At 39.5% G+C, this 19,366-nt stretch overlaps 1 protein-coding gene across 1 annotated transcript; it reads right to left on the bottom strand.

The window, feature by feature from the left end:
* Positions 1-3,221: 3,221 nt before the first annotated feature.
* On the bottom strand, positions 3,222-19,132 carry CHAF1B (chromatin assembly factor 1 subunit B). The gene is made up of 13 exons (XM_013181394.3): positions 18,853-19,132; positions 17,366-17,498; positions 16,526-16,643; positions 14,916-15,019; positions 12,601-12,697; positions 11,198-11,282; positions 10,081-10,174; positions 9,389-9,458; positions 9,215-9,306; positions 7,407-7,569; positions 5,847-6,251; positions 4,740-4,831; positions 3,222-4,245 (listed from the first exon to the last, which is right to left on the bottom strand). Exons 1-13 carry the CDS (start codon positions 18,976-18,978, stop codon positions 4,124-4,126), a joined length of 1,701 nt encoding a protein of 566 aa, XP_013036848.2. The 5' UTR covers positions 18,979-19,132; the 3' UTR covers positions 3,222-4,123.
* Between the last annotated feature and the right edge of the window lie 234 nt (positions 19,133-19,366).

Below are 19,366 nucleotides of genomic sequence, written 5' to 3'. Positions count from 1 at the left end.
GATGTCAGCTGCAAGTCCAGGCAGATGATGTCAGTTTTACGTGCAGGAAAATCATCTGAGAAAGGGAAAGTTACACTTGCCTCCAACTTGAACTCTGATATATACAGTTCACATACATATTCACACCATCAGTCAATGCAGAAGACTTTATTTGTGTGACAGCTGTAGTGGATGTGTTCACTCCCCACCTTTCATTATGTTTTTCATTACGGGTACTTTCATTATGCATCTGTGCAAAATTCAAGTAATTCTTAGGATGAATTCTGAGAAATGTTTCATGAAAATCATGTATCTCAGTGAACTTCCACAGCTGGTAATTAGCTTATCAATCTTAATTGTTAAATCACTTGCTCATTTAACCTGAAATGGCTGTATTCACTGAATTACAGAATGGCTGAGGTTGGAAGGGACCTCTGGAGGTCATCAGGTACAACCACTGCTCAAACAGGGTGTGGTAGTTTCACACTGTGCAGATTGTCCAAGATCGTGCTCAGACTACTTTTGATGACCTCCACAGAGGGAGACTCCACAACCTCTCTGGGCAACCTGTGCCAGTGCTCTGTCACTCTCACAGCACAAAGTGCTGCCTGATGTTCAGACAGAACCTCCTGTGCTCCCGTTTGTGCCCACTGCCTCTTGTCCTTGCACTCAGCACCACTGAGGTGAGCGTTGTCATGGGCCTGACACTATCAAGGGTCTTTGTCCTTATTGTCTCACTCTGAGCCACAGCCATCATCTGTGGGACTGGAAAAAGAAACTTAGGTTCAGTAATCCACATATCATCGTGGTCCAACAGGTACAGAATACCATGCTACTTTCACCTCAGAAAACGTAAACTGAGATCAAAACCCTGTTTATTTGGTCTTTCAGGGAATTTGTCTGTGGGATATTGACATACACAGGTAAAAAAAAAAAATACTTTGACTGGATGCAGGGTTTGGACACCCAGTGAAGAGTTCTGCAGTTCCCAGGGTTCAAAAGCGATTTGGTGCCTCTTGCAGGAGAGACTTTTTATGTGTTTAGCTCCTTCTTACTGCTGCAAGATTGAAAGGAGATACTGACAGGTCATTTTTTCCTTTATCTTGATGCAACCTCATCAAGATAGTACAAGAAGGGTAAATGTCCTTAGAGTAGATAAGATTCTCACAAAATACACTGAGCAAAATGTCACCTAGAAGACCTATGCCATGTTCACTGCTGGAATATGAATTCAGGGTCCATTTGAAGCATGAAAAAAAAATAACACAAGTCAGATCTGAACAAAAGACTGTGTTTAAAAGACAGCTACGCAATACATCAACACGCCAGACAGTCAAGAAAGAACTGAAATAGCACAGGGCGTGTTCTGTCTTGGAACAGTCTAACGCATGACTGAGAAAAGAACCATAACCTACTTCTTATGAACATGATGTTGTGGTTTAGCCCCAGCAGGCAGCTCAGCACTACAGAGCCATTCGCTCATTCTCCCCAGGTGGGATGGGGGAGAGAATCAGAGAGGTAACAGAACAAGAACTCATGGGTTGAGATAAAGACAGTTTACTAGGTAAAGCAAAAGCTGCACAAGAAAACAAAGCAAGATGGAATTCATTCGGTACTTCCCATTGGCAGACAGGCATTCAGCCACCTCCAGGAAAGCGGGGCCCATCACATGTTAACAGTTTCTTGGGAAGACAAAGGCCATCACTCTGAATGCTCCCCCCCCCCCCCTTCTTTCTCCCAGTTTTATTACTGAGCCTCACACCTGTGGTACAGGACTTTGCTTTGGTCAGTCTGGGCCAGCTGTCCTGGCTGTGTCCCCCCCCCAGCTCCTGGTGCACCCCCAGCCTCCTTGCTGGCAGGGCAGCATGAGAAGCAGGTAAGTCCTTGGCTCTGTGCAAGTGCTGCTCTGCAACGACTAAATCATTGGTGTGTTATCACCACAGGTTAAATAACTAGCTACATATAAATTTAACTAAGCAGCATGTAACTAACAGAATAAAAAGAAAAGAGAAATAAGAAATCCTCGTGACAAGAGACAGCTGGAACTAATGAAAAAAGTCCTATTAGGGAAGAAAAAATACCAAGTAGAGCATTATGAAAGAGATGATAATGTGGAAATAATCTCCTAAAAGAAAGCAGTGCAAGCCACAATACATTTATCATTCCAATTAAGTTTTAAAGCAGAGGGAAAATAAGCTAAGCAACCATATAAACAAATATGGATATCACCTGAATGGGTGTGGTATGAAATAAAGATGAATCCTCTGGTAATTAATTGCACCTGAAGACCACAAAGGCCAGGTATGCCATTAACACTAAAATAATATATCTAACCAACTAGCTTTCAACAGAAAGAACAGTTTATGATGAAATGCACTTTGTGTAAAAAAAAGTAAAAAAAAAAAACAACCAAAAAAAACAATTAGGATAATTTTAAAATTACTATTTCAAAGTGTAATTTTGAATTCAATGAATCCTTTGCAGTGCAACAGAATGAACTACTGCAGTATTAAGCGGGTCACCGTCCCACAGAAAGATGAAATGCCAGCTTTCTTACAGCTCATGGTGAAGAAAACATCCGTTGCTGGTCATGTTATTTTGTGTTAGCTACAAATATCTGCTTTAGACATCAATTCAGACTTCTCTACAAATTTTTGTAATTAATTTCCATTGAAATATGATTTACACATATGATTACACACAATTTGTTTCAAGCTCTCTTTCTGGAACAGGTGTTTGTTAGTATTTCCTCCTTGTGACATTTTTGTGAATCACTTGTGAAACATTTCTATTTCTGCTTCTCTCATGTATTTGTCCAATTTCTAAGAAACTGTCAGAAAATAAGCACTATTTACACAGCTTAAAATCAACCAAATCCAGGGAAGAATGAAAGTCAAAGAGCTTTAGTATCAATTGCAGCTTTCCCTTCTCATGTATTTCAGAACTTCACGATATGTGTGGGCTAAATCACAAGAGAAAATTATATTCAAAAATTTCTACATGTTATCATAAACTAGAACAACCATTCACATTTTAAGTATTATCTTCTTAAAAATAAGTACCTGATATTAAACAAAAGTAATGAAGTAGATAAGCTCAGAATACTGTGGCTGAGCATTCATTCTACTTCTGGAGTCTTAGTCTGCACACCAGAGAAAAGTGAGTGTAGTGGTTTTCGAAGATTTGGGTCTCATTTTCAATTTGCAGGTCTTTGTTTAATAATAAAGCAAGTATTAAATAAATGAACTTTAAAAAGTTTATTATACACTGGATTTATATTATATTTTATTGGACAAATGAGTTAGATTTGGAAAAAAGAAAAGGGGAAATCTTTTCATGTAATTTTAATGTATACACTCAAATCCTGCTGCCTCAGGAAAATCTCATGTCTGCCTTTTCGTAAATATACGCGCTGAATAACTGCAAACTTTCTTCCACTGTTTAATGCTTTCAACAGGTCTTCAGAGGGTTTCTTCCTTTCGCTTTCTTGTTTCTTGCAGTTCTAGGTTCTGATTTGTTTCAGTCATACTGCATGCTGCTGCATTCAGAGCATGTGAACATCTGCTTCCATTCCACATGTACTGTAGAGAATTAATTATTTTGCACATTGCTACAATGTATAAGCCAAGCTGCCTGAATGAAAGTTTCAGGGTTTTTTTGTCTGTTTTTTTTTTTCTTAAGACACATCCAATCATTATGAACTTATTTAATTCCTTAGAAATTCTACTCATTCGCCAGACAGGTTGCTGGAAGACATAATACTTTATAAATGTCAGCTTAAGGACTTCTTATGGAAACTCTTAGGTTACTGTACAGCTTTTCAATAACCAGATTTTCATGATTTCCTTTAGCTGCTGCATTTCTTAAATAATGTTGTCTTCAAGAAGTAGAACTACACTTAGAAGTCACTTCACAACTATTTCCTCTTCTGCAAAGCCCGAAACCTGTGTCATCTACTGCCAGTAGAAATTTTATTCCTGAAACCTGTGTCTTCTACTGCCAGTTTCTTTCTTCACAGCACTATGTCAAATGTGCATATGGTACTTTAATCAGGAATTGAGGATTTAACATTTGCAAAAAGAAATGTGCTCTCAGATATGGCTGCATCATCTTCAAACTGAAGGGTCTACTAAAAGATTAGCTGTTATTTGTTTGTTTTGCAGCTGATTTGATCTTCAGCAGATGTAGAAAGGGGCATTTCCTCTGTTCTAGGACGTTTAGATGCTGGGGGATTTTGAAGACTGTCATCAGACGGTAGTGGCCTCTCTGAAACAGGCAGATATGAAAGTCATTTAAGCTCAGTGAAGTCAGATTAAGGAAGTGAATTGGCTTGCTGAATTCGCTAACAATTAAGCACTCATGAAAGAAAGTGGTTTGAGATAGACCAGCATCTGAAACAATTACATGCTCAAAGTACAAGGGCAGAAAGTCTCCTTAAAACCTACCTGTGTGACCTGGAGGACATCACGTCCAAGCAAGTTTACTCTCTAGTGTTTCAACTGTCAGCTAATGTTCCCATTACTATTAAACTGTAGTGATATACAAGCAGCTACCTGAGACAACCATAGTGAGAACACCACACTTCATACTGTCGTAAGAACCTTTCAAACACACACAGACAATGAAGAAGCTTTAAAATCTACAACTAGTTTTAGGTTTGTGCATGATTTGAGTTTTATAGCTTATAAGAGAAGCCCATGATGGAAAAAAAAATGATTGGCAAAAATCTTTTCTGGATACTAATAGCCACAAAAGCTTACCATGTTCCTGTTCTGAGGAAGGAGGTAAAGGAACTGTATCTGTACATGCCAAGGTTGGTGCATCTGGCTTCAGTGATATCAAGTTTATTCTCCTTTAAAAGAGCAGAAATAGTTCAAGTACTTAAAGCTTCCACATCCACTTTATTTGAACATATACTATACATAGAATCCTTTAAATTTAATGTTGTTTAGATGTATGTTACTATGTGCGATTTTTTTTTATTATTATTATATGCTGAGCAGGGCATTTTTAGAAGTACTTTAAATACAGCCATTCATCTTTTTCACTAGAAAGTACTTTTGCATGTTATGTGAAACAGGCCTTCAGAAGATATTGTTTTGGTGAAATATTTTCAAGTTAAGACTGTCTGCAAAGGTAAGGATTTTAGCCTGTTTCTTCACACCTGTTAAGGCTTTTAGTTTGGCTACAACAGCTTACCATTCCTCTGCTAGTCTTGTCCACGTTAACACTTTAAGACTGTTAAAACTCTAGGGAATTATTTTGCCCTATAAAGTCCACTAACAATTCTAGTGGAGGAAAAAAAGAAGTCCTTTCTTTACATCACACTCATCAGATTTTGTATTTTCTTCTGCTAAACGTCTTCCGGATAGCACTTAAAAATAAGCATAAGAGTGACATAAGATTAACTGGACTATAAAAATTACCACTGGCAGCACCACGCATATTACTACAAGATAACACTCATAGCATAATTAGCTAGTATGATAAAATATAGCTTCTCTCTCAAAAACCCAGGAAGATTAATTTGTGCTGTCACCCTGCCCTCTGGACAACAGTAACTTTTAACTAAACCTTTTCTCTTGTTAGTTCCCATACAGATGAGACGGACAAGGTGTAACGGTCAGCTTAACTTTGCTACTTCTTCATGTTTTAGATAGAAAGGCAAGAACTGTACGTTTCGGATTTGAGACATTTTGACCTTTTAGCTGCAGTACAGCTGGAACAAGACGTTCCATGTCAAGACAGCTACCACCAAGACACAAGGCTAGGAATTTATATCTAAACCTCAAACTTTTAAATGCAGCACAAGCACAGCTTGTCTTGGCCTTCGGATTTATGACTGCAAATGGCAATATAAATCTCACCTTGGCGTCTTGCTCCATGCTTGTAAAGTGTTGAGAGTAATCCTCCTGGGCTGGTTTACTTTAGTACTCTGGCTGGCTGGCTGGCTCATTTTCCTCTCGTCTGAAGATGAGACTGGAACATTTTTTACGCCAGCAGGTGTGGAAGGCAAGTCCTTACCGGCACCTGCGAGTGTCTTAGGTTGGAGTGTGGGAGTGCTGGGAGGAGTCCCCTCTGTCAGCCTAGAGCCTGGGGAAATGGCTTTGTGACACTGACTCTTCTTCACTTTCTTCTCTGTTGTACCAGGAGCCTTGACATTTATCTGAGGCTTCTCCTTCAGTGGTATTCCCAGTTCATCCTTCTCAAAGGTAACAAATGAACAGTATCCATCCGTGGAAGAAATTGCAAGAAAGGCTCCATCACTGGACCTGTTTGGATTTTTTTTCCATTAGGAGCAAATGTTAAAACTTTTTTCTTCAACTCCCAATCCCCCCATCTGTGACACACATCTGTTCCTCTTCCCTTCCCCCGAGTACATGCATACATCTAAATAAAACTGCATTCAAGCGAAAGACATGCAATTCAAATGATCTTCAAGTCTGGCCTTCACATCTGATTTAATCTCTCTGGCCTTGTCTGTGATCAGTGGTATTATGCTGCTGCTAGCACCTGCATTCACCTCAGCAGGCACAGATCAATTGCAGGTACAAAACCCCTTCAGGCACAGTTTCTGAAATATTGCTGAAGTCTGCCCATTTAGACCAGCTGAGCAGCTTAAGCTCTTTAGCTATGGTCCCCGTGCTAGGTAGAGATCCCTGTGCTCGAAATCACTGCGGTGCTCATATGGGCAGGCCCATGGTACTTATTTCACCAAGTAAATCAATCACTGATAAAAAACATATGCTTTCCTATTCTCTTCTGCTCCCCTCCTCCTGACACACAATGATTTTCAGTTTCTGAGCATCAGTTATAACTTCTGATAGAGGCTTCCACGTTGTCCTCAGCTTAGGAATACTGGCTAGAAAGGCGTAACAAGCCTAGTCCAGCAGAGGGATTATCCTGATTGCAAGTCTCAGCTTCAATTTTCAGCTCCAGTTCAGACTTCCTGCATCAGGCCAGATAAACTACTTAGTCCCATACACGAAGAACCATCAAGCAGAACTACACAGATAAAGCTTAATTTGGCCAGGATACTGATACCTGAACGCAGAGGTGACTTTTGAAACCTCTGAATAACATCGTTATTACCAGTAACACTGCCTGGACAATGAGTACTTTTCAAAGGCACCCAAGTACATTAGGATTTGTACAAATTTTCTATTTGTCTGTACAATGCTATCTACTTGTCCTTTGGCTGCTTGCACCTTGTTTCCCAACCAAAGAACTGTAATTCTTCAGTTTACAGGGCAAACGAGATGACTTGTTTGGATATCACAATGACAGTGACCAAAGACATGTCATAAATGAAACACAAAAATAAAGCAAGACACAGGAAGTTGTGCAGAGCCTCACTGTATAAAAAGGACAACCTCTCCTCTCCCCCTCCCATCACAACAACTTTTAAGAATCTAACCATTACATACCATGAAATGTCACTGAGGGTGTGATAATGTATGTTAGAAACATAGCCAAAGGGGAAAGACTGCTCAGTGTCATAAAAAAGCACAGAATCTTCTGAGGCAACAGCGAACACCAATCGATAGGGCAAATTCAACAGACCAGGAGATGATTTCTGACTAATTTCATCTAGAATGCAAAGAAATGAAAACACTGAGAATTCTCTCTTGTATTCATTGCAGGGTAGTAAACACACTAGTTAGTCATGAACCCAAACAAAGATTTAATTATTCATCAAGATAACGGCTGAGAAGATGGCACTTCTATAAAACAAAGCTTGATGTCAAGCACTAACATTTCTATTGCCTACAGATTGCCCCCCATTGTCTTGAGAGAGAAATCAGCAGAAGTTTAGTTCATCCAAGTTGTTAATATTTTGTTTTGTCTGTCACATTTTCCAGTTTAAATTCTTCAACGTATTTATATGCACTTTAATACTGAAGTCAAAACAAACAAACCTTAGGAAATACTTTAATTTAAAGTCACCATAAATTTATACCACCACATTATATTCACAGAATCATAGAATGGTTTGGGTTCAATGGGACCTTAAAGACCACCTGGTTCCACCCCCCCCGCCATGGGCAGGGACACCTCCCACCAGAGCAGGTTGCCCAAAGCCCCATCCAGCCTGGCCCTGAACACTGCCAGGGATGGGGCATTCTGAATGACTCATTCAAAATAATGTATTTAGCTCCATGCGTGGTATCTTGGATTCAGCTCCTAGCTAATCTTTGGCTTCCAACATTAGTTCTTTGTAAAGACAGGTTATTCAGACTTGACCAGAAGCTGTGCGCTAGCTAGCTATTTTCAGAAATCCCTAGTATACAGACCTCCTGTTCACTTCCACGATTGTGGAAACAATGCACTGAAAAAAACAAGACATTACCATAATGTTAATGTAAGGTGCTTACGCTTACAGATTTGTGGACTACCACAGATTCTCACTTTTCAGGGACTGTACAGCAGAAACTAACCAGTGCATTTCGGAGAGCTACGGAGACTGACTGCAGACACTCGTCTCCTTACCTTGCACCACAGAACTACAATAGATCTAAAGATTATGATGGAAATACAGAACACAAGAACAGGTACTTTCTAAATCCTCCAAGGAATACTACAAATTGACTCTCTAAAGAAAGAGGTTTTATTGCACTCCTTGAGATGAGTAAAGCTCTGCTTTTTCACCAGAATAAGAGTGGTCTTGTTAAAATATAAACACTCCTGGCCCCACAGGGCTCGCGATAAGGCTGTATTTCAATCTCCAGGTAAGTTCTCATGCAACTTCATACCGTTCTTCCCCTCCTCAGAACTGCCGTTCTGGCCAGTAACACCAGCATTGCTTCAAGTTTGGCTTCCTTGAATAAACATCAATGGTTGTTGCAGACTACACCAACTCTGTGGCGTTTCTGTGATGTGGGTAGTTGGGTCTAAAAATATTTCACTGGGTTGCTCCTTTAGTGCTAAGCCAAGTTATTTACTTTTATTCACAGAAAATGATTAAAAGTTAAATACTAAACAGTATTTCTGTAGCCGACATGGCCAAGAAGTTAATTAAGAAGTTAATTCGCTATATCAAAAGCTATTCACAAGGTACTTGAGGTGAATTCAGGGTCTTAGAATCAGGAAACAGTTTCTAAGATGTGGTACAACACTATCTTAAGGAATGTTAAAAGGCTAGGGAATAAAATCATATGGCCTGCAAATAAACAGCCACACTAGCCTTTTCACATGTTTGCTGTAAAAATCATAATCCCCGACGGATTTACAGTACCTTTATTAAGTGCTCGTCTCAACTCAAAGTAGACTGGGCAGCAGCGAACAGCAAGAGTTGCCTTTCCAGGACAGGGCAGATGACCCATAGGCCTTTTATGAAGAATAAGTATTTCAGAAAACAGCACTTGATTTTTTTTTAATAAAATGATATTTTGATCTTATTAAACTCTACCTTTTAAGATTGTTTCTGGAGAAAACATATGTGGTGTTTGTTACATTTTCTCCTGATTCAACACAGCCAGCTGCAAAAACAGGTAGAAACATTACTCATCAAGTCAAAAAGGTACTGAGTACACACTTTCTGCCTATAAACATTTTACTTCTCAGGAATTAGACTTGTCAGTTGGGCAAGAGCTGTGCAACCTAAATACAACTTTAAAAGGCATCCCAAATATTTATTTAATGCTGTTTGTGTTTCCCTTATATACTTCCCGCTCAAAGCTTCTTTTTAATGATGCCAGACATCTATAAAAGCAGTGCTTATATGGGCAAACTGATCCCCTCCTTGCAATGTTATTTCTACTATGACTGCAGAATGTTTTTTAAAAAGGATAAAAATGATGAGAGACCTGACAGTCAAAATAAACCACTCATTATTCTTCATTTCTATTTAAACAGAGCTGTATTGTTGCAGTGTACGTTTCAGTTAAGAAAAATGCCACAAATATAACTTTTATCACCAGAGAAGGTTGAGGTTCTGGATTGCTAATGAACGAGTATTGTGGAGTCACTATTTCCTTCAACGGGAAGATGATTAAGGAGGAATGGCACAATTCAAATAAATAAGCATCCCCTAGCAGTTTGAAAGCAATCCTAATGCACATTCAAAGTAAAGTATAATAAACACTACATGTTCTTACATACCTGGAGTGAGTAATAAGGAGCCATCAGGAGTAAAACTGAGTCTGCGGAAAAATGACTTCATGCTGTCATCATGAAACATCCGATAGCTCCTAGCCTGTAACATTGAAAATATGATTGCAAGAAGTGCCATGAATATGTCAGTTGGAATACAAGCGCGAAAAGTCATCTAGTTGTACAGTCCAACCTCACAGAGCTTTTAAAATAAAAGATAAATATTTTAAAAACCATAATTCCTTCAAACTCATTTTCCCCCTTTGCAATAAATTCTTCACAGCTAAGAAAAATAACCCTGATTCCTCATCAGCTAATCAAAACACTCTTAAGAGCGGTCACATTAGACCAGTAATCACAAAGTAGTAATAACCTGGAGAACAACATTATGTAACAGTCAGTGTAAAAACCTGTTCGTTAGGCATTTAGTTTTAACTCTAGGAGTAGAGGTTTAAAGAAAGCTTCTGTAATGGCAAAGAGACTTCTCTCAGGCCTGTTCTTTAGTCTCTATAAAACTGTTACAAATATTTCACAAAAAAAAATAAAAAGGAATAAAAAGAATTAAAAAGGTTATAGCTGGCTTAGAAGTGTTATTTTACTCTGAATTATTTTGGGGAAAAAAAAGTTCTTTGGTTTTTCTCTTTAAAAATAGTGAAAATTTAGGAAATTCTAATCCCATTTTTCTTAAAAATCAGCCCCCCCTTTTTGTAAATTTCAGGCTGTTGAATTTAAAAGATTAATGCTATGTCATATCCATTCATAAATGTACAGCTACACTCTGACAGACGTGTTTTAAATCTATTAAAAATTCGTCACACATACTATTTTTTCCACGTCATTTTTAACATTTACAGCCAAAGACGCTGTGTTACTACTTTACTCAGCTGAACTTTCAAGAGATCAGCAGCAGCAGGCAATGTTCTTTGTTAGTCACTTCTACAATGACAGAGGAAACCTGAAGAGGTCTCTACTCATAAAACGTTAAAGTTAGATGCAGACGAAAGTATTTGATATGTGGATTATTTGAATGGAAAATATCTGTCCCTTTAGTTTCGGAGAACAGACTAACTCATACAGAATAGCACCCAGCACATTCTCCAGTACCATCAGCAGCAGAACAACACACCTCTCCTTCAGCTCCCGACCCAGATGGCATCTTGGTAACGTTGAATGCTACACGCCTGGTTTGTGTGTTGTATACTCGCAGGACCCTACATGGTGGAGAGCACAGTTAGCTGTAGCCAGCTTCCCTTCACCTCAAGTTTCACATAGCATTACAACACCTCACTTTTCAGTCAGGACTGCCAAAAATAAATGACAATCACACAATAATTATAGCTCTGTTCATGAGACAACGCCGGGGAGGACACGTCTTTATGGCTAAGCAAGCAGTTAATCACTGACAACTATTTGACTCAATGAGGTTTGTAAGGTACGAGCATATATATTCATAGAGGAAAAAGGGAATTAATGGACAGTGAACAGCCGCGCCATTCCTACCTGCGCTGTAGTAGCTAATAAGTTCCTGTGGAATAGGAACTCTCCTCAAAGACAATTAGTTACATTTCTAGGCTTTAATTCAGTTTCCTTTGGAAGACATGAAAACCAGAGTATAACTCCACAGAGAAGGTTTGAGCTCCACTGACTTCATCTCAGTAAACAGCAGGTAGCCAAAGCAAATCCAACTGCTGGTCCCACCACCCCGTCCTTTCTGCCAGCTCAGACACCCACTGAAGCCTTCACTGGGTTATGTTGGTTTGTGTTTCACTGCTGTTCGTTTTAATAGAAGCACACAAATTTCACATAACTGATTATCAGAAAACAGAGGCTCATAATGACCTAGCAGCCATTAACTCATCATTTTTCTGAGCCTATTGCGAATCTTAAATCAAAACTACTTTTCCACTACTACAGTAATTTTCCTTGCAACTGGTGCCAAATGACACACATTTATTAGCCAGCTGCGACCCCTCCTGAGCAGCACACATGCCCTAGACAGCTTAAGCTGAACTGCAAAGTTCTGACAAAGGCCAAGTTTATGAAGTGTGTGTTTGCTTTCCCAATGACATCACTTACAAAACTGCTTGGGATGGAGGGAGCAAGAGGGCAAAAGAAATATATCAGTGAAAAAAAGTATTTTTAACTGATTTCTTAACCTGCTTATACCTTTCTCTAAAATGCATTGACAAGGATGGACTTATTAGCTCACTGACAACCAGAGAATGCAGCAATCTCTTCAGATGTATCTGGTATCTCTAACGACTAATATCATGAAAGCTTATTTCCTGAAGACAATTTTCTAAAAAAACGTTATATAAGCTTACTTGCGATTTAGAAAAGACACTCAGACCTCAGGAATCATTTACCACAAGCAAAAAGTTTACTGAATTATCATGTTGCTTTCACATCAACCTTCTTACACAACAGTCTGAACATAGATAAAAGTCACATTTATCTCATACACATGCTTTCAATTCATCCTCAAGTAAGAAAGAACACTAAGGCAAAACACTTAGACCATCAGCTCACCTATCACAACTCAGAGTTGCAATGTACTGGCCTAGAGGATCCCAGGTTATTCCTTGGACATAACTCTTGTGTTCATTTAATATTGAAACCTTCTGCCCTGAAATTACAAACAGTTTCCAAATTCTGAATTCAAATGTGTTTTAAAAACATTTCTTCATTTCAGAAATAAAACAAGGCAAGACGTTTTAAAATACAAACTAGTAATTTTTTAAACAAATTTATCTTGATGGTACCTGACATGAATGTTGGAAACAGAAATATTCTAGACATACAACAGATTCTAGACATAAGTTCAGCCAATTGGTACACGCTAATTTAAGGCTTGTTCCCTACAAACTAACGCAGACAAGCAGCTTGGTTCAGGCATCAAATGTGCAAGATGAGTATATTTCAAAACCTTTCTGATTTAGAAAAAAAAATAACCATGGAAGTCTAGAGTACTCCTCAACAATTAACTGACTTTGGCTGAATACAAAGCCAGAAATTCCAGCACTAAAACACAACTGTCAGCTGGGGCTAGATAGCCAGGCGCTGCTCTCTGGAGCTGTGGAAACTCACCTACTCTGCTGAGCAGGCACTGAACAAATATACTGCATGAATGCTGACTGATGGCTTCCACACACACAGCTTTCAGAAATACCTCTACAGCAGTGCTAACTCATGCTCTTCCACAGCTCACTGTATCATGAACATCTTTTAAAGGCTTGAACTCTCTGACCTAACATGAATGTCACAAATCTAAAGCATTGTGATGAGGTAAATTTACAGAAAATTGTCATGAAATACTATGTTTTAAATACCAGTGACAGACTTTCTTCTAGTATCATAGTGTCGCTTTGTTTCAAAGGAACAGCTCTTTGAAAAGATTACACAAAGAGTCGAGGCCATGCTGCGTAATTCCCGAAGTCCTTCTGCCCACCTTGTTCTCAGACAGTGACCAACAACACATGCCTAAGAGCCTAAGAAGCAAGCAAGCACGTAATGGTATTTCTCCAGGATGCCCTGAGAGTTGCCAACAGTTTGTGCCTGTAGGATTTCTAAAGCCATTGATCTGGTCTTTGTACTAAACAGCCCTATGGATTTTTATTATTAATTTTCTTCCTGCCATTTTTTGTTGTTTTTTAAACCATGCAAGCTTTTAGCCTGGATATTATAAGAAGCTCTCCTTGAAGCTCTTTACTTTCATGTACCTCCAACTTCAACCACAAAGCCTACATTTTCCATTAATGGCTTCTTACTTCCAACTTATTAGTTGTGTCTCCACTTAGAAGACACAAAACTCCTCTGCAGCAATAATTTAATGCTAAAAGAAAGCAGCAAGAATGGAAGACATTACACATATACTATGTAAGTAACATAAAAGGACATCCAGCTTTTTTTAGTAAAAATTTGAATAGATATGTCCATTTAAAGTTGTTACAAGCAGTCCAAAATGCAGGACATTTCATCACTATCTGCCTGCACATACTTAAGCTCTAAGCACATACACACTTAGTTGAACGTTCTTGTATTTACGGTAAAGGAGTGTATGTGAACACAGTTAGGAGGATGGGAGAGATATTAAGCATCCAAACCAAGAACATGAAAAAACGTCAGCAGCAGAACATTTATACTTTCATGGGTGCATGCACTGAGAAATTAACCTGGATGCTATTTTTTTTTTAAATTAGATACTAAGTATAAGAAATGCAAGATTAAAGTTTAACTCTAGTGAAAGTCAAGTATTTCCACATTAGATTAGAATTTAAAGTAATGATTGCACTGCTAATAAGAAAACACCAAACCACTCTCAAGCAACCAAACCTAATTGGTTACTACCAACCATACATACATGGCTGGACACTGCAGAGTGCTAAGTATTCTGGGTTGGTCCAACAGAACTTCTACAGTTGGGCTTGGAGAATATGAGCAATCCCATGGCAGTGGGATGAAAATGAACAAAAGTTTTTTGCTGAACAGAGCCTGAAAAAGTGTCACATCTTGCAAAAAGAAACAGCCTACATCCTACATGCTCTTTCTGGATTTGACCGAGGTAGTTAGTTACTTGATACCAGTCAACTTTTATGTGTTTGTTGGGGTGGGGGGAGGTGAATGAGTAATACACAAGACACTTGTATAGAGCTTGTCACTTTCTCAGTGAAGATATGAAGAGATGACTTAGTACGCTTTGCTGGCCTGAGGGTATCCTTATGTGCTGGGCTATCTGCCTCACAATTCCAGAAGTTTAGCAAGTAAGTGGACTGCTCTCTCACAAACAGAAAATATTTAAGACGCTTCCATCAGTACTGGAGCCACAAATAAGAAAAAGCATTTACCTTTATTGACATCCCACATTATTGCTGTGTTATCTACAGAAGCAGATGCCATGTAATTTCCATCAGAAGTCCAACAAATATCGTACACGTCTTCTAGGTGGCCTCTAGAAGCCGGAAGAGAAGATACCAATTATTAAGGTGAACAGATACATGTAAATGTTAACAGTTTTGCACAATTTCAGGTTAAAAAGAAAATCAGAGATCCAAATTAAAAAATCATGGAAGTAAAATGAACAGCATGATTTTCAGCTTCTAAAAAACTTCCATATTCAGGAGGTGGTAGAACGTTCTTAAAAGCACATCCTACTTCTACTCAAAATAAGCCTGCCTTTTCAACATTCCTTTTTTTCCACAGACAATAAAAAACCTTGCATTTGAAATTGCTTTTGAATTTATATCTAAAGAGCTACAAATGAATAGTTCTAGGATGCGTACAAACAGAACACTACACCAAAGAAGTCAAGAAGTGACAGAATTCAAGACAACTTTACTGCATATTTATGGGTTTTATAAAAGCAGTAAACAAACATGCACGCTCAGCAGAACCACATGAAACACAGAAAATTAAGGTTGATTTAGATGCAACTGAACAAACTTTGTAAGATATTCAGAACCACCTAGAAGGACTTCACCAAAACCAATATGTATTGCCTGTAGTTTAAAGATTTGCGATACAGTGTCATAGCTTTAATAATTAATATTTGCAATGCTAAATTTAGGGAAGGGGGTTTGGCTTTGTTTGTTTGCTTTAAGAGCTTGATGCTCCTAAGGATCCTGCCAGTACTTCATGCAATTTCACTAGCACGTTTGAAACTTTGTACATAAACCTCAACAGTTGCAAGGAATCTAACAGTTATGTACAGCATAGCTCTTTTTTTGTAAAACAGTGTAAATCCTTAATAATTTTATCAGTATAGATGGAGACCTAAACTTTTAACAGGTACTACACAGAAAATGGAGCAGGTATAAATACTGCTCATTTGAAGTACTGCAGAACCACTTATTTCTTTCAATCTTCTGCTGAGTGAGAACAGAACATATTCCAACTGCCAGCACTGGTTTAATGCCTTAGTCACTGTCAGCTAATACTGACCTAGACTTACCAGACACAGTGTGTATATTGTATTAATCACTGTATAGTTTGAAACTATTAAAAAGAACCAGTTGTAAAAGACTGGCCTAGCTTCACATCTACTGTCCGGCAAACTTCAATGAACCATTTCAACTACTGACATTTTTTTGCTTTAATAATGATCAAAATTTCCACTATAAAGCTAATAAATAAAACTTCACATTTTCTTTAAATATGTATATACACACACACACACGTGTTAAAGTTTAAGTGCCTGCAAATCTCATGAACCAGTTTCAGAGCACATCAGTTATGTCACGTAAATTAAGTCACGTAAATGCCTTAACTAAGAGGATGCAGGTTGGCACTGTATCAAAAGAAAAAATAAAAGATGATAAAAGGATGAACATTGGAGTAAGCAAATCTTAGAGAATACTGAAGTTCTAAATACACTGAGCAGAAGACTGTACTATATGACAAAAGCCACTGCAGAATCAAAAACCCAGAACAGAAAGCGAGCTAAAAAATATTGAGCTACCTTAAAGTTTTAACAACTGTCCAGTTTTCCTTGTTGAGCTGTGCTTCATCTTCATCCTGAAAAGCTAGTGGTTCCAGTTCTTTGCTATCATTCAGCTTCCACAACAAAATAACAGCATCTGGAGAAGAAATACTATGAAGCCTTCTTTTCCACTCATTGTTTTGTTAATATATTACATTTAGTTTAACATTACAGTTATCTCACGTATGACACATGAAAAACAAGCCTTAATTTGTGATGAGGAAGAAGAGACTGCTTTACCCTCCAGTGTGAGCTACTGATTTTAATCTAAGTATTTTTTATTTAATGCTAATAAAAAGAATAGAGAGACTCCCAGGAGTTAAAATTAGAGTTAAGTGCTTGATTTCCAATTTACTTTTGATTAGAGCCGGCTATGGTTCTGCACTTCAGGCTTTTGAAAATCTTCCATTAAGGTAGGTAACACTCAGCTCTGTCTCACAGAGCACCCCCCCACCTAACGCTGTCCCTGCTGCGACTGAAGAACCCACACGGCCCTGGAGGGACAGGGCTAAATTTACAGATTCTGCCACAGCGTCTCAGTATGACGCTAGGCAATACACTCAGTCTCCCTGCCTCTGAAACACAGACAGCAATTATTTTATATCTGGAATACATCCTCTCAGACACACAGACAGTGAGAAGTTATTTAAGAACTGCATGGCAAGTATTTGCCATGTACAATCAGAGGGCACACAGCAGTCCATAGCTAGAAGTGCGAGAGACAGGTATGAATAAACCCCCATGTTCATTTTCTCCCCTCCACTCACCAGATGCACAAACAACTTCTTTATGTTAGCTTCTTTAGGCATTATCACTCACCATCTCCACCAGATGCTAGGATCTCACCGCTGGGAGAGAAGCGCACAACATTTACTGCTTTGGTATGGCGGGCGAGGTTGGACAAGAATTCCACAATAGCTTTTCCATCCGGTCCTTTTTCCACTTTCCATATCTACTTACAAAAGCATTACAGGTAGTTTTCAGAAACAAGATGTAAGCTGTGGTCATCACTACAAGAATTCACAATTTACTCCTTGGGCAGTCATTCTGAACTTATTATCTGAAACTCTGACAGCTCAAGCTGCAATAGCACAACATTTTTCTCTCTACAAACTACAACTGTAATTATATCGCAGAATTATTTTAGTCTGATGAAATGCATTACCAAATATTTCCCATAAATTTAAAAAACAACCACCAAACACATGACATCATTCTCTTATCTTTCATCAGCAACCTCCACCTTCAAGTGAATTTGACACGTCTGTAGATAGCGATTTTAATATTATGGGTTTACAATAACTCCAACAACCACAAATAGTAACAATCCAAAAAAAAAAAAAAAACACAACACCCAAACACCCTTATCTCTACAGGAAAAAAAAAACGTGTGGATGCAATCCAGACAGTCCAGATTGAAAGGACAGGTCTGATCTTTGCATCTCAGATCCTCTGGTAAACCAGAATATTTCTCCATTAAGAAAATGCAGCAATAACAATATGAAAAAGAAAACCTTCTTATTTCTCTCTTCCTGCTTATTGCACATGTAGTGAGACCTCATTACAATATTTTTCAAATACATCAGATGTGTGAAGACTGACAAAACATAAGCAGACTCAAAAGGTATTTAAAAGGTAAAATTATCCAAGACTGATAGATGGATGCATACTCACATAGCAGAAAACCTGCGTGAAGTCTTTGTGTGGGAGTTTGTTACCAAGGAGCACAGGGAGGCTCCTGGTTGCAATCCTTCTTTATGGCAAGATAAGTTTGAGGAAAATTGAAGGGGTAGCACTAGAGTTTTTAGCAAGCAAGCCAATTTTTTCCTTCTTTTTTTTTTTTTTAAATGGCAAACCACCATGCCTGGATACTGAAGGGACATACAGGGAAACGAACAGCCCAGCAGGATGGGAACCTACTCTGTTTCAGTTTTAGTTCCAAAAAAAAAAGGGGAGGCAAAAAGAAAACGGTGCCTCACTAGCCCATTAACTTTATTTAAGGAGATGACTAAGATGCATTTAAAAAGAACGTCGCTCTCTCAGTGCATTCGTTTTCCCAAAGCTTTCCAATCAGGCCTTACTTTTAAGAGAAAAAAAACTGCGATTACTGACTGACTAACAGGAACAATATGTATCAGGAATTTTTATGACAGAAAGCAACTGCTTGGTTTTGCAGTGGTGCATCTCACAGACACGTCTCTTGGGGCTTACGCTCCTCAGCCACCTGATACTGTCAGGGGCGACCCTCAGGAGGCTGAGGACGGGACTCCCAACGCCTGCCGACACCGACCCGGGGCGCTACTCACGCGGACGGCCGTGTCGACGCCGGCCGAGGCCAGCCGGTTGATCTTCCCGTCGGCTCCGCGCTGGAAGTCCAAGCTGTACACGGGCTCCTTGTTATGCCACGCTATTTCGCACGTGATCACCTTCATGGCTGCTTGAAGAGAACGCAGCGAGGCGCCGCTCCGCTCGCCTCACGGCCCAACCGCCGCCAACGGCCGCTAACGGCCGCCGCGCGCCCCCCGCCCCTACCTGCGGCGCCGCGCGGCCTGGCCCCGCTCCCGCCCGCGAGCGCGTTTCCCGCTCCCGCTCGCCCCGCCCCTGCCGCCGCCGCGGCGCCTGCGCAGTCGGACCCCCCCCCCGGAGGGCAACGCCTGAGGTGGGGCAGCGCCCCCCGGCGGGGCGGCGCCATGACGGCGGGCAGCGATAACAGAGCCCGAAACGTTGGGCATTTTATTTTGGCTATGTTTTCAAGAAAAGGACACCTAAATAAAGGGTACTGCCTAAGCCTTCTCCTCCCACCCAGGGTCGCCCCGCTTT

Source organism: Anser cygnoides, chromosome 1, assembly GCF_040182565.1.
Source record: "Anser cygnoides isolate HZ-2024a breed goose chromosome 1, Taihu_goose_T2T_genome, whole genome shotgun sequence".
Classification (NCBI taxonomy): Eukaryota; Metazoa; Chordata; class Aves; order Anseriformes; family Anatidae; genus Anser; species Anser cygnoides.
This window is presented reverse-complemented; position numbering and strand designations above follow the sequence as displayed.